Here is a 26,614-nt window from a genome sequence, read left to right as displayed (position 1 = left end):
ATCCATGGGATTCATGTCCCTGCACCGCCCTGCTTCCCCCTGACACAGAGTCCTTCCCAGGGGAGCCGCAAGGACACAATCTCCGCTGCCTGTACCTGTCGTGGCTTCTCACACCGCCCAGGGGCACTTCAGCCAGGCAAGGCCAGGTACCTGGGGTGCCAGGTGCAACGTGGCAGCTGACAGCACCACCCCACTGTCCCCTCTGCCCTCCCAGGGATGGGGTGGACATTGCAGAGCGGGCGCTCCCAGCCCACCCAGCATCACCTGCAGCACAGATCGCACCAATCGCTTTCCCACGCTGGGCCGGGTCCCTGAGGACAGCACTGGGTGCCGTTCTGGAGGACCCGCTGCCGGCTCCCCCCTCCTCCCCCCCTCCCCAGGCAGCCGCCAGGGCTGTCGGTTTTATTTAGAGCCTCGCACAAACACAGCCGAGATATCTGAAGTGACTTGGCACCACCAATCTGCGCACGGCATCCGCCTGCGCATCCCCGGCCCCACCAGCCTCCCCCTCAGCCCCAGCTACACCCATGGGGCACATCCAGCCTTAATTTAGCACTGCTGGGAGCCGGGACCAGCTCCCCAGGCTTCTGCACTCACCTCCCTCTGCGAACCTCTGGCAGCTGGAGGCTGCACTCAAGGCTTGTGGCCAGTACTGGGAAAACTTTTGTGGCCAGCAGCACTGGTCCTGAAAAGCTCAGTACAGCCATCATTTCCCTTCACAGAGCTGGCCAGAGAGGCCAACAAGGAGCAGGGATCCAGGAGAACCCTTGGATTTGGCCTTTTGCACATAGCAATAATTTCTTTGCACAGGCACCTCACAAGAGGAAGAAAAGGGGCAGGTGCTGAGCTCTGCTCTCTGGTGACCAGTGATAACACCCAAGGGAACTGCATGAAGCTCTGTCATGGAAGTTTGAGGTTGGATATTAGGAAAAGGTTCTTCTACCAGAGGGTGTTTGGGTACCAGAACAGACTCCCCAGGGCACTGATCACAGCCCCAAGCCTGCCAGAGCTCAAAAGGCATTTGGACAATGCTCTCAGGCACAGGGTGGGATTCTTGGGATGTCCTGTACTGGGACAGAAGTTGGACTTGATGATCCTTGTGGGTCACTTTCAGCTCTGGATAGTCCATCAGTTAGTAGTGGCTACACCACTGTGGGCAGTGCATCCCACCCAGGCCAAGTCTAGAAGCAGGGACCCTCACAGCAAGTGCCCAGCAGGAGGGCAAATGCCAGGGGCACACTGCAGCCATTCACAGCCACCTTTCCTGGTTATTTTTACATGGAAGCACAGATCCTGGAGGCCTGGTTGCCTTCAGCCTGTCTGAGATGTTCTGCTCAGTGCTGAAGGTGCAGACAACCTGTTCTGAGGCGATTACAGAGCGGAGCCAGCCTGCACACAAGCAGCAGCCACCGCAGAGCGCTCAGGAAGGGAAGTTGGAGCTTAAAAAAGCTCTGTAAGAGAAGGTACCGCACAGAGCAGATGGCACGGCGCGAGCTTCCCGGGAAGAGCTGCTATTGCTCCCCATTAGGAAGCATATGGGCAGGCTCAGCTGCCTCCCCTCCTACCCATGGCCCTGCCACTCGGCATCAGAGGGACCCTGCTCCAACACGAGAGGTTTGGAGGATAGTGGCAGGGATAACACCCCAACAGGGCAGTCCCTGCACTGGGCAGGGAGCCAGGGGGACAGGAGCATTTGTGTGCCTGAGACAGGGGGACAATGCAAAATTTTGGGAGTGCAACTCTGCCATCATCATCCTCCTCCTTGTGCACAGAACACCCACGGTGAGCAGGAGGCTGCAGTGCCACTTGGCAGGACGGGCAGCGCTGCCGGGCTCTGTGTGCTGCCAGCGGGCACCCAGGCTGTGCTCGCTCTGCAGCATCTCTGTGCCTCGGCTGAAAACCCCTGCTCTGGCAGGGAGGATTCTGGAGACCCTGGAGGATTTCAGAGCTCGGCTCTCCCTGGCTCCAGGAGCTGGGCAGCAGCCAGCATGAGGACAGGGCAGTGTTTCAGGAGAGCTTTTCAAGAATAAGTTGATTTTCACAGCTTTGAGGCACAGTGAGGACCTCGCATCACGCTGCTAGCACTTGTTTGGGGAAGGTATGTGCTCTGTGTGGCAGGGCTGGGCCAGGCTCAGCCACCCCCATTGGTCTGGGTGCTGGGCAGGCAGGGGTCTGCTCCCCTTCCAGGACCACAGGCTCAATGTCCTTTTTGAGTTCCCTTGTTCCCAGCTGAGCAGCTCTGCAGGATCTGCTCCCTCCCCAGGAGAAGGTGGGGACCCATCCACACACAGAGACCCCTGCCAGGACAACAGCACCCCATTTCTCGTCAGAGCCTGGCAGCATCCAATGGGAACAATTACAGCCTTGCCAGAGCTACCCAAGTGGAAAGTCTTGCAGCACTGGTTTTTCCCAGACTGTTCTTTCATGCCTCAATCAGCTGCCTGTCTGATCCTCTCCCAGCCCCATGGCCCCCGGGAACAGCGGTGGCTCACTTGGCTGGAGGGGACTCACAGGGGATGGAGATGGGAGAGGTTTGTGTCTCTGCCCTGCAGGGCCAAACCTGGGCCTGTTAATGGATCACATTTCACTGACAGAGGTGACTGCAGTCTTTCCCTACCTGGGACTTTGTCCCTCATGATCCTCACTCCACCAGTGGGATGGCACAATAGCCTGAGTGGCCACTTCACACCAGGACCCCAAAATGCTCAGTCCACCCTTCAAAACCCAAACCAGCTTAGAGGTACAGAAAAAAAACACCAATACTTTGGACATCATCCTGGAAAATACCCCAAATTCAGCATCCAGAGGTGCTATTTTGGGGCTGTGGGCACAGAGCCATGCCCAAGCACCAGTAAGCAACCAGCACTTGTGGGTGCCCTCCAGAATAATGACTCAATGATCTTAGAGGTCTTTTCCAACAGCAAAGATTCCTTGATAAGCCAAAAAGCACAGCATGGAGCACGTGGAGCTGCAGGGACTCACCACCCTGGAGAAACTCAGAGCTGTCCTGGCACAGCCCCAGCCACAAACACCTCCCAGCCCAGCCTCCAACAACAAAACACCCTGTGGGACCACATCAGAGCACCAGGCCCACACAAGGTCTGTTCTGGCACCCATGAGACAGTGCAGCCTCCATACAACCAGAGAGCAGCATGTTCTCCCCATCCATCCTCCAGCTTCAAAAACTAACTTCAAGACCCCTCCAGCTTAAGATCCCAGTGGACACATCCTACACCCTCCCCACCTCTCAGGCTTCACTCAACACTCAAAGAGGGCTTTCAGCTGGGAGAGAAGCACAAACGTCTCTTGCAGCAGGGAGCACCAATTACACTGATGATATTTAGGGCTTCCAGCACAACAAATGGAGCTGCAGCTTCATTAGGTACCTTGCCAACTTAATCCAAGACATGCAGTACAGGGGAAGCTTAAATTAGTTTATCTCATGTTAACTTCTAACAAGCAATATGTTAATGTGGGCATGGTTTTCATGGACTTGTGACCCAGGGAAGGGGCACCCACAGCACTCTAAACATGGGTTTAAGAAGCAGGGGTTTGTATCCTACCTGTGTCCTCATACTCCTGTGATAGCATCCACCACCATGATCACCTGCAGCTAGGGAAAGGGTGCACAAATCACCCTCTTATATGGGGAGAGACCCTGGAGAGGGTGATGAGCTACAGAGGCCTCGTTAAGGCTGTGGTTGCCAGGAGAAAGGGTGGGGGTAGGCTGTGGCTGATGCTCTGTGAGCATGGGCTTTTCCCCCTCACCTTTTGAGGGGGCTCATGGGAACTACCTCTAATTGGTTTAGCCAAGCTTTTATTGGGTGATTTAGGAGTTACAGCTTAGTTGTTTCAGCTCTCTCAGGTCTTTGTTAGGGCTGTGGGACCCAGTTGCTGCAGATGGTGTGTGTGGGGATGAGTGGGGTGGAGGTGAGGTGCTCCCTGGTGTGGGGCATTTTATGAGAAGCCCCTTTGTGCACACTGGCCAGACCTGGTCTGTTTCTAGCCCCTCCTTAGGGAACAGGGCTTCAAAACACAGCCCACATAATTTTTAGTGTCCCTCTGGCACTGAATTAATCCCCAGCACTGCCAGGATCAGCTGGTTCCCTCCAAGCCCCTGAAATGACTTTCAGGGAGGATGAGGGAGGGATACAGCTCTGCCTGCCCACGCTGGGCTTTGCTGGGTTGGAGTGATGCTCTGAGTGCCTCCATTGCACTCACACACTGTCACCTTCAGCAGTGGCAGCAGAGCCCAGTGTCCCACCACCCACAACCATCAGAATGTCCTCCACTGTCTACCAAGCGAGAAGGAAAACCCACAGGCTACAGCAGGGACAGTGTCCACAGGGCAGCTCAGCCATCCCAGGGCCGGGCTGTGCTCCCAGGCTGCTCCCACCCTGCAGTGGTGCCCTGTGGGATGCTGCAAACCGGGTGAATTGGCCGGGCTTCCTTAATGCAGCCCGGCACACTCACACTCTGGGGGAATTCCTCACTGCTGTGTCAGAGCAGGAAAGGTGGTTTATATCCTGTGCCTGGCCTGGAAACGGCCCTGGCTGACCTGAGGTGAGGGGTTTTAGGGTAAAATTGCTGACAGGCTGGGAAAACCCAGCTAGGAAGGACAGGGCTGGCAGTGCTGGTGCCTGCGCCCGCTGAGGTGCTGCGAGCGCTGGCAGGGCTGTGCTGACCTTGGCTGGCAGACAGGATCCTGCCCCTTGCCCCAGAGAAGGGTTTGCTCTCTGCTGTGGGTCTGCAACACGTGCACAGCCCTGGCAATAAGCTGCACAGGAAGTGGTGCAGTGACCATCCCTGGAAGTGTTCAAAAAACATGGGGATGTGGTATTTGGGGACGTGGGTTAGTGGTGGGCTTGGAAGTGCTGGGGGAACAGTTGGACTCAATGATCTTAGGGGGCTGTTCCAACCTTAACTGATGACATGGATGGGGGCACAGGAGTGGCCCCACTCAGGGCAGCTCAGCAGGGACACAACGTGGCCCCAGTCCTGCACCCTTTGTGCAAGTGGCTGCAAAACTGGGAGACATCTGTGCTGTCTGTATGGGGCTCACCCCAGCTCTGATGGGCTCCAGAGCCACAGGAGCTTTGGTGTCCCACCCTGGGACCCTGCCCCAACCCCAGGAGCAGAAGTGCTGTGGAGGAAGAAGTGGCAGGGACGGGGGGAGGGCAGACAGGGTGCAGGCTGAGAGCTCCAGCCATGCAGGGACATTTCAGAGCTGGATGTTAATCATTGATGGGCTCCTGGGAGCTGTTTGAACTAAAGCCTCGTTCTGCACTGTTCTGGCTCATGGGAATGTGGTGGCAGTGCCAGTACCCACATCCCCCAGCTCACAGCCAGCCCCATGGAGCGATGCTGGCAAAGACCTTGATCTCCCCTTGGTGGTACCACCAGGACTGTAGTGGAGCTCAGCTGAGGGAAGAGCGATATCATCTCAGTTTCTAACGCTAGTTGGTTTGTTTTTTTCTGCATCCTCTCCAAGTTCTTTGTTGATTGCAAATCGTTATCATGAAAGCGCATCCGAGGCTGCAGCAGCAGATAACGCTGTGCTGCCGGGCCGGCGGCTGGAGCTCATCGAGGCTGCGCTGCCTCAGAGTCCTGCGGCAGCTGAGGATGGAAATAAAACTGCTAACGTGGGGGATTGATCATGTTCAGCCAGCTCAGCCCATTGCTTCCTTCTTGGCAGAGCCCTTGCTGTGAAGTGCTAAAATCCAGGCTCAGAGGTGGGATTTGTGCTGTGGAACCTGGCGTGTGGGCATCGCCGGAGTGATGCCCCACAGAGGGCTGAGGCACGGCACAGGAGCTGTAGGAGACCTGGTACAACCCCGTGTCACTCTGTGCTTCGAAGGAGGATGGTGTGTCTGGCAGCAGGGGCTTCATGGGGCCTTTTGTGAAAGCGCTGGATGTGATGCCTCATGGTGGGAATGGACAACTGCTGGGATGCAGGGGTCTGCACCCCCTGAAACAGCCGGCCAAGCCCTTGGAAGAGGATGCTGACCAGCCCTCAGGGCCATCCCCAGCCCTTCTGCCAGGCTGTCCCTGTGGTCACTGTCCCCATGTTGTTCCCCATAGCAGCCCGAGGCTTAGGAGCCACATTCTGCACCTGTTGGCTCTTTATTTTGGCCCTGTTGAGATCAAACACATCCACACTGCCTTACTCAGCACTCTCAGCTCTGTGGGGCTGGAGTTATTCTGGTCCTGCTGCTGGATGGAGAAAAATGCTTCTCTGAGGGGTTTGTGTTGGTATATATATTTTAAGTTGAAAGGCAACAAAAATCTGGGGGATTAATTCTGGGTCAGCCAGATCCACCATGCTCCCGGTGACTGCATCGCTGCAAGGGGCTGGCCCTGATAAAGAGCTGCAAATCCGAGCTGCCAAGTGCTGCCATCCCGCTGGAGCCTTGGAGGGGGATCAGGGATTTAGAGGGTCTGTGTGATGTCTAACAGGTTTAGAAAATACTGCGGGGGATTATCCACTCGCGGCGGTGACCGGAGACCTCTGAGCCGCGGCGACGCCGGCAGCGGCTGATGTTTGCTGATGGGGGGGTCCTGCGTGCGGGAAATCTGATCTCTGATCTGCGAGTGCCTGTTTGCATTCGTGTGCGCCTTCCCTCGTGTGCACACGCGTGGATGTGCGGCATCCCCGGCTCTGGGGCGGGCTGGAGGTGTGAATGCGGCTGGTGGTCCCCTGACACCGCGGGGGCTCAACCGTGTCCGGCTCCCGTGGCTGCCAGCCCCGTGCTGGCTCTGCGGTGCCAGAGGGGAGCTCCAGCCTTCGCTGTGCTGCAGCCCTGGAAGGGCAGCTCCTGACCGCCAGCGTTAATGATATCCACCCAATTAGCCCAGCCTAGCCGCAAGGATTAGCGGATGGAATCATCATCCCAAAGCGTAAGCAGTTAACGCTGCTAATTAATCATCGCGTGAATCCCAGCCCAGCCACAAACCGCGGCGGCCGCGGTAGCCGTGGGCAAGGGGTGATGCCCACCCAGCCGGGCTCCGGGAGACGGGAGCTGTTTACGGAGAATTCACCGGGCTCGGGGATCCGTTATTTTTACACGTTGCCATAGCTACTGATACCATTATAAAATTAAGCCTGAACCATGTGGAAGAAATGGATCTGTCAGAAGGAATTATTTTCGGGAGCGCGTTGAGGGTCCGAGCAGTGCCCACCGCAGGGCCGGCGGCGAGGGGCCGAGCCCAGCGGGGTGAGGGGGGTCCCCGCTGGAGGCAGCCGCATCCTGCCCAAGGGCACGTCGCTGGAACGAGGCGCCGGGCAGGCTGCGGAGCTCCGGGATCGCCTGGAGCCACCGGCGCCAGCACAGCCCCTCTGGGCTGGCAGCATCGCTGGGCACGTCCAGGGCGAACAAAAGCCCGCTGAGAGGGAGCTTTCAGGCCGTGCTGTGCTCCCTCCCGCAGCGCCTGCTTTCCCCCTTCTCCTGCCTCTCTCAATATTTTTCCCTTTCCCTGCGCTTCTCTGCAGAGGGACACTTGTGCCGGGCTCGGGGCAGCCAGCGCTGGGGCCACGGCCAAGCACAGCCGCAATTTAAGGTCGCTCAGTGCCGGGAGGAGCAGGGAGCGCCAGGGACCCCACAGCGTCCTGTCCTCGGGACAGGGATCTCCCCAAAGGGTTTCCCCAGCCTGAGCTCTTCTCGCTGGACAAAACCACCTGGAGCATCCCCAGGTGTGTGCACGGCTCACTTTGGGTACAATGGACATGTTGGGAGGACCAGGACCACTCCTGAGCGACACCAACAGCTGATCCAGCATGAAGAGCCCCCCAGGAACCCCAGTGCAGGCTGGACCCCTCTCCCACCCACTCTGGGACCCTCACTCAGGCATCGGCAGGACCCAGCACTGCGGCTTGATCTGCCTGCCCTGTGCCGGCTCCAGAGTGTGATTGTCCTTGAGCAATGTCCCGTCCAACACTGAAAGCACAATGTGAGTCTTTCTTAAGCACTGCTTGTCCCATGGCCCTGGAAACCCCTCTTTAAACACTGCCAGAGTCTTGGCCTCACGGTGTCCCACAGTGAAGAACCGCACGGGCCAAAGGAGTGTTGGGCACAAAGGATGTGCGTGACTCTTTTCAATTTCACTGCCTACCGCCCTCTCCTTGCAACTGAAGAGATGAGGAATGATCATAGGGCAGCCCCCCATCCACTTCACACCCCTTCAGATCCAGGGATTTAATAAAAATTATTCCAGGTTGGCCAGAGTAATAACTGCAATAGCACAACCTCCTACTAGATACCAGAGAATCCACAGGGAAAAGCAGCATCCTCCAAACACCTTCTGTTTTCTCAACTTAATGCCCTGGTCTGCAGCCTGGGGGTCCCAGTTTGCTTTGTGGGCACGGCTGGGCAGTGCCTGGGAGTTCATCTCCTCCCTGAACATCCCGAGTGTCCCGATGCCATGGGGTGGCTGCCCCATACCCCAGCTGTCACTGAGGCTGTGCCTGGGGGGCTGGAGATACCTGCACTGTGCTGGCCAGAGCCCTCACTCTATCAGGAGGGGACGAGGCTGGCAGTGAGGCTGTGGCACAGAAACAGTTCCTATGACAACCCCAAATCCCAGACCTGTTTATCCCCTTTGGTGAAAATCCACAACAACCATGAAACCAGGGAATAAGATTCAATAGTAAGACGTGAAATAAATCAGAACCAGTGTAAAGCATGTCACCCTTTTACTCTGGCTTCATTCCTTCCCAAGGAAAAGCCTGAGAAACAGGGAGCTGCAAAGGGGGGAGCTAACAGATTTGGAATTGGAGGGAGCAGATTCCAACTGTGCAGCATCCCAGGACTTCTCCCTCCCGTTGTCTCTTCTGGAAGGAACCCAGCCCAGGCCAGCCAGCAGGCACAAACAAGACCCATGAGGCATTTTTGGGGGACAATCAAAGTGTCTCTGAGACCCTCTCACTCCCTCCAACCCCCTCAAAACACCCAGCTGCTCCTCCAGCTTCTCCTGCTGCTTCCTGCTGGCATGCTGGCACAATGTTCCCATGGCACTGCCTGGTCCCCTTGGTATCAAGGGGTCCCCAAACCATCACTGGATGTCTGTGGCATCGTGGGGGCCCTATGGGGTCCCTGTGACATTGGATGCTTTTAGACCTGTGGCTATTTGGGTGGTGCTGATGTGCAAAGGGACTGGTCTGTGTCTCTCTGGGGATGGACTTGTGGCCACCACGGGCTCACAGTAGCTAGGACAGGGATGGGGACAGAGCAGGGGCACAAGGGTGTCTTGGACAGAGAGCCACAAACCAGGCCCTTGGCTGGAGCTACTGCCCAGTCAGACACTGGAGACTAGCTGGAGTGATGACTGTCCCTGGAGACACAGTATCCCCTGGGCACCCACCCCTGTGACAGACACTGCCACAGTGGAGTGCCTCTGCTGCTCATTGCTGAGCCGGAGCATCCCAGGACAGGGCACAAAGCATTTATCCCTCTCTCTCCTTTTCTCCTTGCCCAGCCCTGGCACCAACACAGCTCAGCATTGTCACACTCCCTGTGAGTGCAGCCAGCTCTCTCCTGTCCCCCAGGACACAAAGGAAACACCTGCATCCCCCCATTTCAGCCAGCCCATGCACTGAGACCATGCTCTTCCTCGGTGTTAGTTAAATCACTGCTCCCCTCCCCTCGCTGTGGGACCATCCCCCTCCATCACTGCTCTCCAGGCCAATTGCTCTCGGTTACTCTGTGCTTTCTGTTGTGGGCTGATGTTCCCCCTTGGCTCCTGGCCACACTTCCCACTCTGCTGTGTGGCACAGCCCACACTTCCCACTCTGACCCCCTGGCACAGCATGGAACAGCACACCATGGCACGCTGCGGCACACACCGTGGCTCACAGCATGGCTCACAGCATGGCACACACCATGTCTCGCTGTGTGGCACACCCTGTGGCACACCCTGTGTCTCACCCTGTGTCACAGCCTGTGGCAGCCCCCCTTTGTCCGCTGTTGGCCCCCCGCTTGGTCCCCGCCTTTGTCCCCGCCTTGGCCCCCCGCTTGTCTCCCGGCTTGGCCCCCCGCTTGGCCCCCGCCTGGGCTCCCCGCCTGGTTCCCCTGTTGGCCCCCCCCTTGGCTCCCCCCCCGGTTCCCGCTTTGGCTCCCCTCTGGGTTCCCGCCTTGGTCCCCCCCTGGGTTCCCGGCTTGGCCCCCGCCTGGGCTCACACCATGGCACACACCATGTCTCACTGCATGGCACACACCACAGTTCACACTGTGGCACACACCATGGCATACACCACTGCCCACCAAGCCCTGCCAGCCCTCTTGCTTTGGCACCTCCAGGAGATGTTTCCCAGCTCCCGGCATCAGGAGTGGATCAGATGCCAGAGCAGCCTCTGAGCATCCCCTGGCTGCCCAGAAACCTATCACAGTGCAGCCCAGATCAGCCTCCCCAGCCCTTTTCCTTGGCCTTGCTGTCACATGAGGTCCTGGCACCAGGCTCACACACCATGCTGAGGAAGAGCTGAGGTGAACCTGGCATGGCACCGCCCCAGAGTGTCCATGCACAGGGACACAGCTTAAAACCTGCTTGGAACCAGCGTGTCCTCTCCCCCCAGGACACCAGCACTCTCTCAGTACCCACCCAGGCACCATCTCTGCTCTGCACTGAAGCCCCCAGCTGTGGCAGGAGGAGCCTGGTGGGTGCCAGCCTCAACCCCAGCACTGCCCTGTGCATCCCCCCAGCCATGGCAGCTCCAACCTCCCACACACAGCCACCGACAGGGTCGCTTATTGGGATGTGACAACCAGCAGCACCAGGAAAACAGCACGGATGAGCAGTGAATCCATGACCCCAGCACTGCCTGGTGCTGCCCCCCAAGCAAGGCTGTGCCCCCGAGCGAGGTTCTGCTCCCCAGCACGCTCTTACCTTGTGTCCGTGCCCAGGCGCTTGTTTGTGCTTTCACTGCCAGCACACCCCAGGCTGGTGGCTTAAAGGATTTTCCTTTAATAACCACCAAATCCCTCCCCTGGCCAGTAAGCTGCAGACCTGGGCCCTTTCCTAGGTGTAGAGCATTCTGCCAGTGCTCTGCTCACCCCCTGCTTTGCATATGCTTCTATCAAACTGGATTTCCCCCCTCCTGATTCACCCCAGTGCTTAAAAAGCTCTAAATCCCCTTGAATTTCATTTCCTCTGGTCCTCGAGGTCTATCCCGGTTTTGGTCTCACCCACATATTTTACATACTCGTGTTCACAGCCTTGATGTGAGATTTCTGCCACTTTTGGTGTTGTCCCTGCACAGAGCCCAGGCAACCCAAGTCCTGCTCAGAGCAGCCACTGCCTCAGCTGGGAAATGATCCATGGCATGGTCACGGCTCCACTTGGGAAACGATGCTGGGAGAGGCTTCATTCCAATGCCCCAACCCCACAACCCTCCACTGAGGAGCCATGCTGAGAGCAGACCCCTGACCTGGCAAACTCATCATGCCTACAGGGTTCTGAGCGTCCCCAAGCTGTCCCTGAGAAAGGACTGGCCCCAAACTGTCCCCACTTCACATCCTCAGAGCAAGGGATTCTTATTCAGTCATTAAAACGAGTTTCTGTAGTGGCTTTTCTCCCCACTGCGGCAATTCTGCCCCCTCAAGGATCTCCCTGCCCTCCCCACTCCCCTCAGTCACATTGTCTTGTTTCACTTCCCTTTTCTCATTTCACAGAAAAAAGTAGATAAAGCTGCAAACTGGTGACTGTATCAGCTTTCAAGGTCACAGGCAGTGGTGCTGGCAGCAGGTTCCTCTGCCTGGAAAGCCTGTTTTGGCCTCAGTTCCTCCTGCCAAGGGGGCTGCTGGGGCTACACGTGGTGGGAGCTCAGCAGCCATGGCTGGGGAGATGGTGGCTGGGAGGCTGTAAGTGGTGACTGGGTGTTCCTGGGGGCTGCAGCAGTGCCCAGTGTGGAGTGTGATCCGCAGCTTCTTGCCACTGCCACCTCTGCCTGCTGGCTTCCTGCCACTGGCCCACTTCCCTTGCACTTCCCTTGCACCAAACACATGGGCACGAAGCAGGGAATGTGCATGGAGCAGATGTGCAGGAGCAGATGTGCAGGAGCAGATGTGCAGGAGCAGATGTGCACGGACTGGCTGGGACTGGAGCTGAAGATGTGCACGGACCAGGGGAAGGGGCAGAAGGGCCAGCTGGTACCAGCTGCCCTGGAATGAACAGCATCATGAGCCCCTTGAGGAGGACAGGGAGAAGTGGGCAAGGGCTGGGCCTCAGCCTGAAGCAGCAGCACCAGGGGCCACTCCTGAGAGCTTCCTGCTGCCTTGCCAGGAGATGCAGGTTTCATGGGGCTGGGCAGGTTCCCTGCCTGGGGCAGGTGGGAGTGACTGCTGACCAGGGGGCTCAGCAGTAGCACGGGGGGGCTGTGTGGGGCACACATTCCCCCAGAACTCTGCAGGACTGGCATTATTGCCCTTGCTCTGAGCACAGCAGAAGACATGGACAGAAGGCTGTTTGCTGGCTTTAATGAGGGTGGTGAAAAAATAACACAAATTATGGACCTGTGGGCTGGGAATGGGCCAGTGGAGGCCCATGCTGGTGGACACAATTGTGTGTGAAGTCCTCTTGGTGTCATCAGCACCAAACAGCTTGCACAAGGTAGAGGTGCTTGGCCTCGTGGTCTGCTTCTGCTGTTGAGATGGCTTCCAGGTCCTGGGAGAGCTCCCCCTGAGAGACACGAGCATGGTGAGCGAGATCGGGGTGTGCTGAGCTGAGATCAGGGTGTGCCACGCAAACAGCTCCACTTCTTCTTTATTGTGCCCTGCAGAAACGTCCCTTCTTCCACCCTGACAGGGGCTGGCCATGCAGGCAGCGGTGCCATGCGTCACTTGGCAGCTGCCCTGAGGCTGGCATACTCGGTGGGGGCTGTGCCCGGGCTCCTGCCGCGCCACAGGGCCGGGGGCAGGGGCTGCAGGTCGGCGTAGTGGATGTTGTTCTCTTCCTTGCTGCTCTGCTGCAAAAGATTTGTGCATTCCCACACAAATGGGGAATGCTGCCGCAAGGAAAATCTCTCCAAAATAACACTAAACCCGAATGTTGAGTTGGAAGTGACCCACGAGGATCACCAAGACCAACTCATGGCCCTGCACAGGACAACCCCAAGAAGCTCAAGCCAGGCTGGTGATGCCACAGCTGCAGAGGTGGCCCTGTGCTATGGTGCACATGCAGGCAGCTGCTGCCCACCCGATGTCCCCCCTGGCCCCAGAGTCTTGCAGGGCTCCTGAGGCATGGGATGTGCTTCCCCACACAGCTCACTCTTACCTGGCTGGGCAGGTGGGAGCTGTCTGCATCCAGGACTTCACTGTAAGGGGAAGGATAAGGACGGCCATCAGAACTAAAGGAAGCTGGGTCCTTTCCCCACCCAGCACAGCCCTTAATTCCCCTCCCGAATTTCAGCAGGATGCCCCCGTTGAAGGCAGAGAATAGGGACAAAGGGCTGTCTACACATCTGGGCTGGGCTCAGACACACAGTGAGGGGCTGCTGGGAGCTCCCTGGCACTGGCTGCTCCCTACCATGAAGCTTCTGTGAAATGCAGAAAGAACCAACAGAACAGTGCACTTGTGAGTAAAGGACCTTTTCTGGGGCAAGTTACTGCTCCAGACAAGAAAGGAAGCCAGGATAAAGCAGGTGGATAAGACAGTTTGCTCATTTAAGGGTGCAGAAGGAAGAGGTGCTGAGTACAAACCTGGGGGTGCTGGGGCTCCCTGCACAGCACTGCAGAGGGACAGACAAGAAGCTTCCCATGGCCACTGTCCTGGCCGGGCATGGGCTGCCCACTCCGCCTTGGTGCTTCCTCCTGTACATGCAAAGGATGATGAAGAGGCCGAGGAGAAGGAGGAAGCAGAGCACTACAGCTGCAGCCACCATTCCAGGAACCAGGGCTGTCTCTGTGGAGACAGGCAGAGCAGGAGAGGGTGGTGGGTGTGGGGCAGAGCAGGACCTGGCTGTGGGCAGGGTGGGGGCTATGGGGTGGGATCCCTGGGAGCAGTGTCCTGCTGGGCTGCACTCACCATAGACGGACACCTCTGTGCCGCTGCCATGCTGAAACACCTCATCCTCACCAGTCTTCCCCTTGATGAACTTCACGCAGTAATAGGTGCCAGCATCATCTGGCTGAAAGTTCCTGATGTGGATGGTGAAGTCTGTGTTGGACTCATTCACTGCTCTTGTCACACGGGAGGAGGGATCCTTCCTTTTCTGATCATAGACAGTCTTGTTCCCACTGCCCCAGCCCTTCAGCCACTTCACAGGACCCGGTCCAGCGTGTCCAGGCACAGTGCACCTGAGTGTGAGCATCTGCCCTGCTGCCACCGACACCTTGTCCTGGGGCTGCTGCAGAGCGAAGCCCTGACCCCCCTGGGCACCCACACCTGAGCACAGAGACAGGAGGGTTCAGGGATGAGTGATGGGACGAGGCAAGGGCTGCTTCACAGACAGAGAAGCCCCAGTATACCCCAGTTTGTAGCTGAGGCATATCCTGGGATGTGGCAGAGACAACATGCAGGCACTGGGAGAGAGGAAACCCTTCAAAAACCGGTTCAAAATGAACAAGGGGAAAATCAGCCCAGGGCAGTGGTGGAGTCACCACTGCTGGAGGGAATTAAATGACATGTAGATGTGGCACCTGGGGACATGATTTAGTGGTGGCCTTGGCAATGCTGGGTTAACGGTTGGAGACGAGAATCTCAGAGGGATTTTGCAACCCAAACAGTTCTGTGATTCTATGATTTGATAATTCTGCATCCTGTTCTGTCATTTGCAGGAGGAGCTGCAGCTGCCTGGAGGCCAGAGAGGTGCAGAGGGAGCCAAGGGGAACTCCTGGCAGGAAAAACTCCCGAGTGCTATTAAACATTAACACCCTGGCTCTGTTCCATACCAGCCAGGAACACTGGGGATCTGCGAGGAATTGGGGTTCACAGCCAGGAGCCAGCCAGGAGCCACTGTTCTAGGAAAGGATGTGCAGCCCTGTAGCCCAGCGAAGGTCCCCGACCCCTCCTTGTCCCAAAATCCCTCCTGCTGCCCAAAACCCCTCCAGTCCCCAAACCTCTCTTGCCCGAAGTCCCCGACACGTATTGCCGCGCCTTGGCAGAGCTCCACTCGGCTCTGCCCATCTGCGGGGCTGGGGATGCTCTGCACCCCCGAGGAAGGTTCGGCACCAAAAGGTGTTGGGGAAGGACCACCCTCCGCCCCGCCCGGTGTTTGTCTTTGCCGCCCACTCGCGTTTATGTGGCAGACGGGGCAGGGGAGCTCCGAGAGGCCCTGAAGGGGATCCGCTTCCAACTCACCCAAGAGCTGCCGCTGGACGGGACTTCGCTGCCGGGACAGGAGCGGAGCGGCTGCCGCAGCCATGGGTTCTGCCCAAACTTTGGGAAGGAAATGGGGAAGCAAGCGGCACAGGAAATGGAGCCGAGCGGGAGGTTAACGCTTTGGTGTCTGTCCGGGGCGGGCGGGGTCCCGGCAGAGCCACCGGGCATCGCCCTGCCGGGACCCCGCCACCGGGGCCAGCTGGCACCGAAAGGCTGCTCTGGGCTCGGGACAGGGAGCGGCTTTGCGTCCTCCCCGGTCCGGTGAGGGGCAGCAGCACCGGGGCTTCGGGGTGTGGGATGCTCAGTATATCCCAGGCACTGCTCTGCAGCAGCATCCCAGGGGAGACACCATCCCGCAGCCCGATCCTGCTGGCTGGGGCACCCCGGAGTGCTGAGCCACAGGCTGGCCATGTGTGGGGGACCCTGCCGCATCCCGGGTCCCTCTTGCTGGCTGCTCCGTGCCTGTGGCCATGGCCGTGACTGTGGCACACATCTGAGGGGAAACTGGGGTGGACATTGCAGCCTTGTGACAGATGATGTGGGTATTGAGAAACAAATGGGATTTGATTTCATGAAGGAACCGGGCTGGTTGTGGCCCCTTTCCTTCCGCTTTGCTGTGTGAGAGCCCAGCACCCTGCTAAGCTAAGCCCAGTCCAGCTGAGTCCAACGGAGCTGAATGCAGCTGAGCAAAGCTCAGCCATCAGGGAGCAGAACGTGGAATATCCATGGCTCGAGTGACACAGGAACTGCCTCTCATGTGCCTGATGCTGCTCCTTCTCTGCAGAGACCTGGGTAAGTGGGGCCTGCACAGCCCCATCACATTTCTCATGCACACTATCCCCATGCTGCAGGCCTGGCAGTCCTTCCCTGTGCCCATGGGATCTCCTCTTTCTGCCTCCCTTCCAGCTTGCTTTTGTCTCCAGATGAAATTCAGTTTACTCCAGCAAGAATCTGAGCTCTCCTCATCCTGCAGTCCCCAGCAGCCTGGGGGACAAGGGACAGGAATATCTCTCTGTCCCCTGCTCCAGGCTCAGGGCTGGGGTCTGATGATGCCTCGTGTTGTGCCCCAGCCCTGGGGCTCCTCGTCAATTCCAAATCTTCTTCTTGTTGTGCCCAGGTGTGGGTGCCCAGGGGGGTCAGGACTTCAGTCTGCAGCAGCCCCAGGACAAGGTGATGGTGACAGCAGGGGAGACGCTCACCCTGAACTGCACCACGTCTGGAATCGCTGGACCGGGTCCTGTGAAGTGGCTGAAGGGCTGGGGCAGTGGGAAGAAGACCATCTATGACCAGAAAGGGGACTCCTTACCCAGTGTGACAAGAGCAGTGGTTGAGTCCAACACAGACTTCACCATCCACATCAGGAATGTTCAGCCTGAGGACATGGGCACCTACTACTGTGTGAAGTATGTCAAGAAAGACATTAATGTGGATGAGGTGTCTCACCGTGGCAGGGGCACTGAGGTGTCTGTGCAAGGTGAGTGGGGCTCCCAGAGCAGCTCCTGATGGGAACCAGCCCAGCGGGCTCTGCTCAGGTAGAGCAGGGATGGGGAAGGGGCTCAGGGCTGGTGCAGGAGAGAATCCCATGGGTTGTCCCCATGCCTTTGTAGAAGGCTCTGCTCCTGGCAGGCCCAGGGCTGGGCAGGGGGCAGAGCGTGGTCTGATGGCCCCGTGCTTCTCCCCACAGCCAAACCCAGCCCCCCACTCGTGTCTGGGCCCAGGCAGAGAGCGAGGCCAGGGCAGTCGGTGCCTTTTGTCTGCAGGACCAGAGGGTTCTTTCCCGAAAAGATTGGGGTGAAATGGTTCAAGAACATGGACCCCATGGTGGCTCAGGTGCCCCAGGTCGCCGAATGGAGGATGAAAACCTACAACATGTCCAGCACAGTGATGGTGACCCTGCAGAAGGATGATGTCCGCTCACAGCTCATCTGTGAGGTGCAGCACTCCACGCTGCCGGTGCCGCTGCGTGGGAGGTTCCAGCTCAGCAGTGTCCTGTAAGGTGAGGGCTGGGGGACTCGCACTGGGGTGTCCTGCTCCCGTGGGGCTGGGGTCCCTGGGAGGGTGACAGGGGCCCCTGGGGCAGGGATGGGGCTCCCTGTGGGCAGCAGAGCCGGGGACACCAAACACCAAGCTCTGTCTCTCTTCCCAGTTCCCCCCAGCGTGGAAGTGCGCGCTGAGCCGAGCCCCGTTGAGGTGAACAACACCGTGGTCTTCACCTGCCTCGTGAAGGAGTTTTACCCAGCAAAGGTGTCCGTTTCCTGGCTGGAGAATGGGATGGAGATAAAGGCAGAGAACGTCTCCCGGCTATCTGAGCTCCCCCAGGGCTTGTTTGAGCTGAGGAGCCAGGTGGAGGTGCAAGCGATGGAGGAGAAAAATGGGTCCACGATCACCTGCATGGTGGTGCACGATGCCCAGGCCCCTGCCAACTACTCAGCCGTCCTGTGGATCTCCAACACGGCCCAGGATGTGTCCCACATGAATAAGGGTGCGTCAGAGCTGCTGGGATGGGGTGCCAGCCAGGGTGGCTGTGTGGTGTCACCCCCTGAGGGAGCTTGCAGTGCCAGAAAAGGCTCCCTGCAGGGGGTTGGGATGCCTCTCCCCAAGCCCTGGTCACTCACATCCTCTGTCCCCGTTCCAGGTGTAAATTTTGTGTCCAGCCTCCTCCTCCTCTGGCTTGGTATCCTGCTGGAGAAGGGGCTCCTTGGTGGGCTCCTCTTCTTCCTCTTCAAGCGCATGAAGAGATAAGCACTGGAGATGTTGCCCTATCCTGCTCCACCTCAGTCCCTGGCTCCTTGAGCTGGGCGTCAGGGCTTGGCCACTGCCAGCGGTGACATATGAACCTGGAAATAAACGAACAAGGATGCACAGGCTGCTGTGGGCTGCTCTGCGCTGCCAGTCCTGGCCCTGCCTGTGGCCTCACACCCGGAGGATTGGCACTGCCCGTCCCCAGCACTCAGTGCTGCACACCAGGGCTCGGTGCTGCCCGTTCCAGGGCTCAGTACCCAGTGTTCCAGAGTGCTCGGTGCGCGGTACCCCGTGCTCGGTGCTCACTGCCTGGTGCTCGGTGCTGCCCATCCTGGCGGCTGTTTCTCGGTGCTTGGTGCCCAGTACTTGGTGCTGCCCATCCCGGTGCCCAATACCTGGTGCCCGGTGCCCCATGCTCGGTACTCGGTGCCTGGTTCCCAGTGCCTGGGGCTCAGTTCCTGGTGCCCAATACCCGGTGTTCGGTGTTTGGTACCCAGTGCTCGGTACCCGGTGTTCGGTGCCCGGTACCTGGTGCCCAATACCCGATACCCGGTGCTCGGTGGCCGGTGCTCAATACCCGGTGCTCGGTGCCCGGTACCCGATACCCGGTGCCCGATACCCGATACGCGGTGCTCGGTGCCCAATACCCAATACCCGGTGCTCGGTGGCCGTTGCTCAATACCCGGTGCTCGGTGCCCTGTACCCGATACCCGATACCCGGTGCTCGGTGCCCTGTACCCGATACCCGGTGCTCGGTGCCCAATACCCAATACCCGGTGCCCGGTGCCCGGTGCCCGCGCTCACTCCGGGGCCGGGCGCGGTCAGTGCCACCTCCCGGCCGGCAGGGGTCGCTGTGTGCGGGCCGGGCTCCGCGCGTCGCCCCGCGTGTTTCCGGCCGGGCGCGTTTGGCGGCGCACGCGGGGGCGGTGCGGGGCGGCCCGGCGGGGTTTGGGCGCTGCACCGCGGCAAGATGGCGGACAGGGAGGAGGCGCTGAGGGAGTTCGTGGCCGTGACCGGCGCCGAGGAGGAGCGAGCGCGGTTCTTCCTCGAGTCCGCCGGCTGGGACCTCCAGGTACCTTCGCCACTGCCCTCCCCGGCCCGGTGCGGAGATGGGCGGGGCCGCGGCTCAGGAGGCCGTGGCGCTGGCGGGGGGCAGCGCTGGGCCGGAGGTCGCTGTCCCGCAGGCTCAGGCCTCGCCCCCGTCCGTCTCCGGACTCAGCCCTTGCAGTGAGGCCCTGGGCTGGCTGAGACTGAGGCCCCTCCTGGTTCTGTCGTGCACTTTCTAGCGCGAGGTGAGGGACGGTGCGTCTGGGGTTTGCCGGGGTTGTGTAGGTTTTCCTGGAATGCTGGCGAGGTTGTCAGTGCTGTGCTGTTGGCTCTGTCAGCAGACAAACCGAGAGGGAGTCAGCCACCATTCCGACCTGCTGCTGTCCCTGCTCCTCCTCAAACTGGTTGTGCTAAATTCTGAGTCTGCTCATTGACGACACAAAAGCTGCTATTTCAGAGCCGTCATTTCGGCACAACTCCTATACAAGTGCTGCTGAAGGAGGGCCCTGACATTCCCTGACAGGGAGGGCGACATCCCTGCAGCAGTGAGTGTCCTGCCATGACACAGCCAAATAGCACAACCTGCTGAGGCCTCGTCTTTGCCACGGCCTGCAACAGGGGAAATGACATGAAGTGTCTTTAGTGTGACGTGCCTTAGGAGGTCCAGGTGACAGATTTGTCAGCTGGGTTCTTTGTGTGTATTTTTCCTGAGCGGCTTTGGTGGTTTTCCTTTCCAGATTGCACTCGCCAGTTTCTATGAGGATGGGGGTGATGAGGACATCCTGACCCTTCCCCAGCCCACACCCAGCTCCATATCCAGAGGCACTGGAGCCAGGTGAGGAGGGAGCTTCAGCTCCATGCTGGAAAGCAGACAAAACACGTGCTCTCTAAAGCACTGGTTTTGTTAATTTTCAGGAGAAGTAGCTCTGTGTTTAGGTTTGCTTCACCTTGTGTGGCTCTGTAGAAATTGTGAAAACCCGAGTGTTTGTACATCACGAGCATGGCTGTTATTGCACAACTAAGCCAGAGATCAGTTAGGAAAACTTGCCTCATGGCTCAGGAAAAGCTTGATTTATCTTTTGACATTAAAAACAGTCTGGTGGTGACCTTTTGTTTAAGCAGATCATATCTCTGCAGGAAGAATATTTTCTCGTTTTACGTGACACCTTAGCTGATCAGGCCGTGCATTTCACAGAACAAAAAAGTGAATTTTACCATATCAAATCCCTTAGAAGTAAAAGAATGCTGTCCAGTTCCAAAGAGGAGTTGCTGCCTTTGTCATGAAGGAGAAGTGCTCTCGGGTCAGGTGTTGGTGAACAGAGCTCACCTTGCAGAAGGAGCCTGTTGCAGTGTGGAATGTTCCAGCTGGGAATGGGCCTCGAGGCTGAGATCCTTCTTGCTGGATTTTTGCAGTGACCATCGAGTAACCTCGTTCAGAGACCTTGTGCATGCGCAGGAGGAGGATGATGAAGAGGAGGAGGGACAGCGGTAAGTTTGCAGCTGAAGGCTCAAACGCTGGGTGTTTATCCCTTTCCTTTTGGGAGGACTTGCTGCTTGTGTACAGCTTCTTTGAGAAAACAGGTTTATATGGATATGAAGTTCCTGTAATGAAACATTTGAGGTTTGACAGGGCAGATTTGTCAGTGCAAAGCCTGTGCACAAGCACGTGCTCAGCTGTGTAAGCACCGGCTCTCAGCACTGAGAGCAAGCCTTAAGTGGGATGTGGAAGCCCTGGCTTAAGAATAGAAAACAGCCCAGATCCTCATTTGTGTCCACAGGGAACGGAAATGTGGGAATTATGCAAGGATTGGTTTTCTTACTGCCTGGGGTTTTGGGGGTATATTTTGGTTGGTGTTTTGGTTTTGGCTTATTTTTTTTTTTTTAAGCTTTTTTTTTTTTTTTAAGCATTGCTTATTGGTAAAGTAATGGAGTGTGGAGTCAGGAATAAAAAGGTAGGGCTCCTTTCCAGGGGGAACGTGGAGTATTAGTAGGACAGTCTCCTACAATGTCAGCTCTAAGTAGTTAAATACCCTTAAGGTTGACAGGCAAGGTAAATGGAATGGAACTGATGTATCTGAAGGGGTGGCTCAGCCTGGATGGGCCATGGTCTGCAGGCAGCTGGGAGCTCACTCTGCGTGTTACAAGCCATCTGGAAGCTAATAAACCCAATCTTCCAGAAGTGCTTAATTGCACTTCACTGACTCTGCATCCATTGCTTCCAGTTGAGATCTGTCCTTTGTGTGGCATGAACGTGTGCCTTCCCTCAGAATTCCAGCTGTATGTTGCTCTGACAGGTCAGAGACTTGCTGGAAGCCTTGCTCAGCTGGGTAATCGAGCTGGTACTGGTGTTTAAAACTGGGCTTGTCCCTCTGGGCTGTTCCTTTTCCCAGGTCTGAGCATTGTTACCACTTTATTGCTATTGATCCATGGGTAATTTACAGTAATTGACATAAAAAGAAAGCCTTTGCAGCACGGGAGCTTGCACGTGGCTGCAGTGGGAGACACACTGGTGGTAGCCAGTGTTTGTAGATCCAGGGGGTTTCACTGAGCTGCACAAGCACAAACAAGTGAGCCCTGACACAACCCGCTGGCTGCTGCAGAGGCAGCGGGCAGGGCTGACCAGGAGCTGGTGCTTTCTGTTAGGTTTTATGCTGGTGGCTCAGAGAGAAGTGGCCAGCAGATCGTGGGTCCTCCGAGGAAGAAGAGTCCCAACGAGCTGGTGGAGGATCTGTTCAAGGGAGCCAAGGAACACGGCGCGGTGGCGGTCGATCGGACGGCCAAGAGTGGTGGTGAGACGAGCAAGCCAAAGGTGAGGAGGGAAGAGTTCTTACTTCTGCTCCCCATTTCACTTAAGGTTCCACCATGCCAGCTGTTTGGTACTGAGGAGTCCTGGAATTATCTCAGCAGCTAAGGCTGGATTCCTCTCTTAGTGCAGCTCCATTTTGTGTCACAGTGGCAAAAAAAGCGGCTCTGTTGTGCCACACTTATTAACTTGCTGAAGCTGTCACTGCCTGCAGGGCAGGAGATGTTGTTGATGCCATGAAGCCCCTGTTCACCCACAGGGTGGTGGGGACAGGAAAGCAGCTCTTTGGGTCTGTGTGGTTCTGTAACCCTGTGCTTGCCTCTCTCTCACAGCCCTTTGCAGGGGGAGGGTATCGCCTTGGGGCTACGCCAGAGGAGGAGTCGGCTTATGTGGCAGGAGAGAGGAGACAGAACTCTTCTCAGGATGTGAGTATCTCTGCTGGGGTTTGTAACTGTCACTCCAGGGATTTCTCTGCTCCAGCTACAGAGCTTGCCAGCCCCGAGAGTTACAAAGCTTGATAGAAATTCACAAGGACAGAAATAAGGAAAATCCTGCTTCCTGTGGGATTTCCAAGTAGAAAATAATAGATGATTAGGTCTTGGGTAAGTAGTTCCCTGGTGATCTTTTAATTAAGAATCTGAGCCTTTCTTAGAAGTGCAGATTGGGAAAAATAGTGTGCAAAGAGCATTGGGAAATCAACTCTTTTTTATCCATTATTATATGTATCCAATATATATCCATAGATGGGAGCTGATAGCATCAGTTCAAGATTCCCTTGTGCTTGGTTTGTGACCAGACAAGGTCATGGCTGTGGTGGGAGCCTGGTTTCAGCTCCTGGCCCAGCACATTCCTGGCTCTTTAGGCATATTTATCTGAAAAGGAACCATGGTGCCACCTTCTAGGAATTGACCATTACATAAAAGCCAGTGCTTTATATTTTTCCCTTAGCTCAGAGAAACCTGCTGGAATGTTTCTGCACCTTGAAGCTCCTTTGCCATGTGGAACTTTTCATTTTGCTTCAGTGTTTGTTGTCACCAAGATGCTCAGTGAGGCTGATTGTTCTTTTGGGGCTGCTGCAGGTGCACGTTGTACTGAAGCTCTGGAAGAGTGGATTTAGTCTGGACAGTGGAGAGCTGAGGAGCTACCAGGATCCGTCCAATGCCCAGTTCCTCGATGATATCCGCAGAGGGTATGTAGTGAGAGGGGAGAAAAGGGACAGCTGTTTTCTGTGAGTGTCTGTGGGATCCAGGCTTTTGAATCCATGGCACATTTCACCTGACCTTTCCTGCAAGAAATTAGTTATTCTTAATATGGAACATTTGGTTCAGGTAAACAGGGAGTGGGTTTGGTTTATGTAGGGCCTTGAGATTTTGAAGTAAACAAACATTTTCATATTTGTGTTGAGAATTTCTGATGCATTGTGTCACTGGAGGTGAAGGCCAGGAAGAAGTAACCTTTAATTTGTGTCTGTCAGTTGTATGCCCTGTCAGTTAAGCAAAGGCTCTCTGTGATTCCTGAAATTCCAGAGATCTTGGGCGTTTTGTCCATGAGTTCCTGCCTTGCTGCTTCAGGCAGCTGCCTTAGAACACTGTCTTTGCAGGGAAGTCCCAGCTGAGCTGCGCAGGTTAGCACGGGGTGGACAGGTGAACCTGGACATGGAAGATCACCGTGATGAGGAGTATGTGAAACCTAAAAGTGTCTTCAGAGCTTTTACTGGAGAAGGACAGAAGCTGGGAAGGTGAGATGGTGACAGTGGTTTACTACATGTAATGTGAGAGAGTCACTTGAGCTTTGCGAGGTGGAGCCTTCTGATTCATCCTTCTGAAAGAAAGTCACTGGGTGCCTGTGGGATGGGAGGTGTTTCTCTGAGGAAACAAGGCTCACTGACGTATACTGTGAGGTGGCCCAGCCTCCCTCTGCCAGGAGCCACATTGCTGGTTTGGAACCTCCATGGTTGGAGCACTGTTTCCAAGTCACACTCCCCTCTTAACTTGTGGGTGTAAGGATCCATGGCACCAAAGGGGATGGTAGAGTTGAACTTCTAGACAAGTTCCTGCTGCCTGGCTGGCTCCAAAATTCCGACTTGCAGCTTGCTTGTGGAGGAGCCCTGGTAGTTGGGCCTGGCAGGCAGTGAGCTCGCTGCCTGGTCTGGTATCCTGCATCCAGGTGAGTTTGGTTTCTAACAGCTCACCTTGCACCTCCCTGTTGGCAGCACCGCGCCCCAGGTGATGGGCACCAGCTCGCCAGCCCAGCAGGCAGAGAACGAAGCCAAAGCCAGTTCTGCCATCGTGATTGATGAGTCAGAGCCCATCACCAACATCCAGATCAGGCTCGCTGATGGCGGCCGCCTGGTCCAGAAGTTCAACCACAGTCACAGGTACGAGTGCCACAGGGAACACAGACAAGGCATAAATGGCCCTGCAAGACAGGGTGTTGGTGGAGCAAATGTTATAATCCTGGATTAGCCTGCCAAAAGGAGTTCTGGGCATCATTCAATAGAAATGAAAGGGAATAAAATTGTTGTGGTGTTTGTAAGACAGTTGCTAACGGTTGGGTAGGATTTGCTTTCCAAATTGGGATACAGTGACCCCATACCTGGGAGTGTGTTACCAGTAGAACTTCCCTTGATGTTGCCTGTAAAAACCTGAATCTCTTCTAAAGGCTTTGGAAACTGGCAGATAATTAGGAGCCTGGCTCAGTTACTCTGACTCAATTTGGATTTTCCTATGGGGCTGTTCCCTGTGCTGAATGGAGCACCAAGGGATGCTCTTGCCACAATTCTGTTCCTTTCAGTGAGCATAGTTGGCTTAGATACGCCACTGCTTCATTTGAAATCTCTTGAAATCTTTCTCACCTTCTTGATCTCATGATTTATATTCATTCCTCCAGTTTCTATAAGGGTCAAGCTCAGGGCAAAAAGTTAGAAAAACCTCTGCCCATGACTGGGTTCAGGAAATGAACCCTGTGTCACTGTGTGGCTGCTCATAGGAGCTGAAATCCTCTGGGTTCCGCTGTGTGTGAGAAGCTCAGAAAGTGTCAGTTTGTAAATTGTTTCTTGTGAAGGGTGAGGTTTTCAGTTTCAGATAACCCCCCTGACAATGCAGACAGAGAACACTGAGCTGAGTCTGTAGCCCAGAAGGCAGCTGCTGCTATTTGACTAAACAGGAGCAGGATGAATCAGAATAGCCTGGTGTGGCCTGTGTTGAGAGCTGGAATACAAATGCAGGGCTGCACAGTCTGGGCAGAGCAGTGCAGTAACAGCATCACCCTGTGTGTTTGATCCCTTTGGACAGGATCCGTGACATTCGGCTCTTCATAGTTGATGCTCGGCCAGCAATGGCTGCCACCAGTTTCATCCTCATGACCACCTTCCCCAATAAAGAGCTGACTGATGAGAACCAGACCCTGAAGGAAGCCAACCTGCTCAACGCTGTCATCGTTCAGCGGTTGACATAAAGGACCCCAGCTCTGGCCACACAGCTGCAGCGCACGGGGTCGTCTCCTCCCGCGCGTGCGCCGGCGCCGTGCCACGCAGGCCCACATCTGCTCGTAGCTCTGGGTTCTTAGGTCTTGGTTGGACTTTTTCTCTTTAGTTGCATTTCCCATGGGGTTTTTTTGTGATGATGATGATGATAATGGTGATGATGATGATCAGTGGACTTTAAAATAAATAAACGAAACAAATTCGTTTGGAAAGGAGCTGCAGCCTCTTATGCCCCAGATTCCTCCAGGAGAGTTCAGTTACCTTGTGGATTGAATTTCTGCACTTGGAAAGGGGAGGAAGGCAAGGGGGAAGGGAACTCCAGGGAGCAGTTTCTGTCAATGGACTGCTCACCACAGTCCTTTCTGTTCCCTCCAAGGCCTGCTGTAAAGTATTCCCTTTTTTTTCCACACATTAAATATAAACTATCTGAGAATGAGTGAACTGATTGGCAGGATAACAGTTACACTCCTGTAAAAGCATTGTGGGAGAAGTCTTTGTGAAATAGCTCAGTGTGGGGAAAGTTCTGACATGTGTGAGGTGCAAGGTTTAACACATCCCATGCTTTTCTGGAAAGAAATCTCTGACTTTCCTTCCATCAGCAGAACTCTTGGGGCATTCATTGCAGTCCCCACCTGCTCTGCCTTCACTTTTTCTGACAGGCCAGACTGGCTGCAGGTTTCAATTGCTGTATTGCATTTCTCCAAGAAGTCCTGCTGCTGACTTCTTTCCAAGAAGGCAAAAAGCTGAACCAGCTTGAAGTGACTGGAAGTAAAAGGAAAGCCGAGTCTGTCTTACTGGAAAGCAAGTTCTGTCCTGAGAGGTGAATTACTGAGAGGATTGCAACAGCTTGGGTGGAAAAACTCAAAGCTGTAGTACCCTTTGATGTATTTCCTCTTCTCTCCTGAGGACTAACATAGCTGAACTGGAATTCTCCAGTGTTGATCTGTTCTGTTTGTGTTTTGGGCTCAGGTCTCCATCTCTTTCCCTCCTTTCAACAGAATCCTGTGGGTGAATTCCTTACACCCAGGCAGTGGTAGTGCTGGCATAGCTGCCATGGATTATTGTGCCACGGCACTTTGCACTGCCCCTCAGCTGCTTCTGTCTTTGTTCAGGGCTTCCAAGCAGAGCCCAGAGCTGTGCTGAGTCGTGGGCTGCAGCCCCGGCTCCCTGGGAACGGGATCCTTGGGAAAGGCTGCGCTGCTGCCCTGCCGAGGGCTGGAACGCTCCCT

At 56.1% G+C, this 26,614-nt stretch overlaps 3 protein-coding genes across 8 annotated transcripts; 2 read left to right on the top strand and 1 right to left on the bottom strand.

Moving 5' to 3' along the window:
* Positions 1-12,450: 12,450 nt before the first annotated feature.
* Positions 12,451-15,801, bottom strand: LOC107213130 (signal-regulatory protein beta-1-like). Of its 6 annotated transcripts, none has more exons than XM_015647200.2 (5): positions 15,289-15,801; positions 14,014-14,126; positions 13,689-13,890; positions 13,264-13,303; positions 12,451-12,955 (listed from the first exon to the last, which is right to left on the bottom strand). In XM_015647200.2, exons 1-5 carry the CDS (start codon positions 15,642-15,644, stop codon positions 12,827-12,829), a joined length of 840 nt encoding a protein of 279 aa, XP_015502686.1. In that variant the 5' UTR covers positions 15,645-15,801; the 3' UTR covers positions 12,451-12,826. The 6 variants fall into 6 exon arrangements, with proteins under 6 accessions (XP_015502686.1, XP_015502687.1, XP_015502688.1 ...); XM_015647201.2 differs by having other exon boundaries at positions 12,451-12,952; XM_015647202.2 differs by having other exon boundaries at positions 13,689-13,799.
* Positions 15,802-15,835: 34 nt separating this feature from the next.
* Positions 15,836-18,171, top strand: LOC107213121 (tyrosine-protein phosphatase non-receptor type substrate 1-like). Its single transcript, XM_015647178.3, is given in 5 exon segments — positions 15,836-16,101; positions 16,427-16,783; positions 16,994-17,305; positions 17,456-17,791; positions 17,945-18,171. Coding segments are annotated over 5 exon segments (1,179 nt in total). The 5' UTR covers positions 15,836-16,034; the 3' UTR covers positions 18,052-18,171.
* Positions 18,172-18,988: 817 nt separating this feature from the next.
* On the top strand, positions 18,989-25,600 carry NSFL1C (NSFL1 cofactor). Its single transcript, XM_015647181.3, has 9 exons — positions 18,989-19,123; positions 19,836-19,933; positions 20,512-20,586; positions 21,742-21,907; positions 22,234-22,326; positions 22,981-23,090; positions 23,502-23,639; positions 24,114-24,278; positions 25,195-25,600. Exons 1-9 carry the CDS (start codon positions 19,022-19,024, stop codon positions 25,355-25,357), a joined length of 1,110 nt encoding a protein of 369 aa, XP_015502667.1. The 5' UTR covers positions 18,989-19,021; the 3' UTR covers positions 25,358-25,600.
* The last annotated feature ends 1,014 nt before the right edge of the window (positions 25,601-26,614 follow it).

Source organism: Parus major, chromosome 20 (genome assembly GCF_001522545.3).
Source record: "Parus major isolate Abel chromosome 20, Parus_major1.1, whole genome shotgun sequence".
Classification (NCBI taxonomy): domain Eukaryota; kingdom Metazoa; phylum Chordata; class Aves; order Passeriformes; family Paridae; genus Parus; species Parus major.
This window is presented reverse-complemented; position numbering and strand designations above follow the sequence as displayed.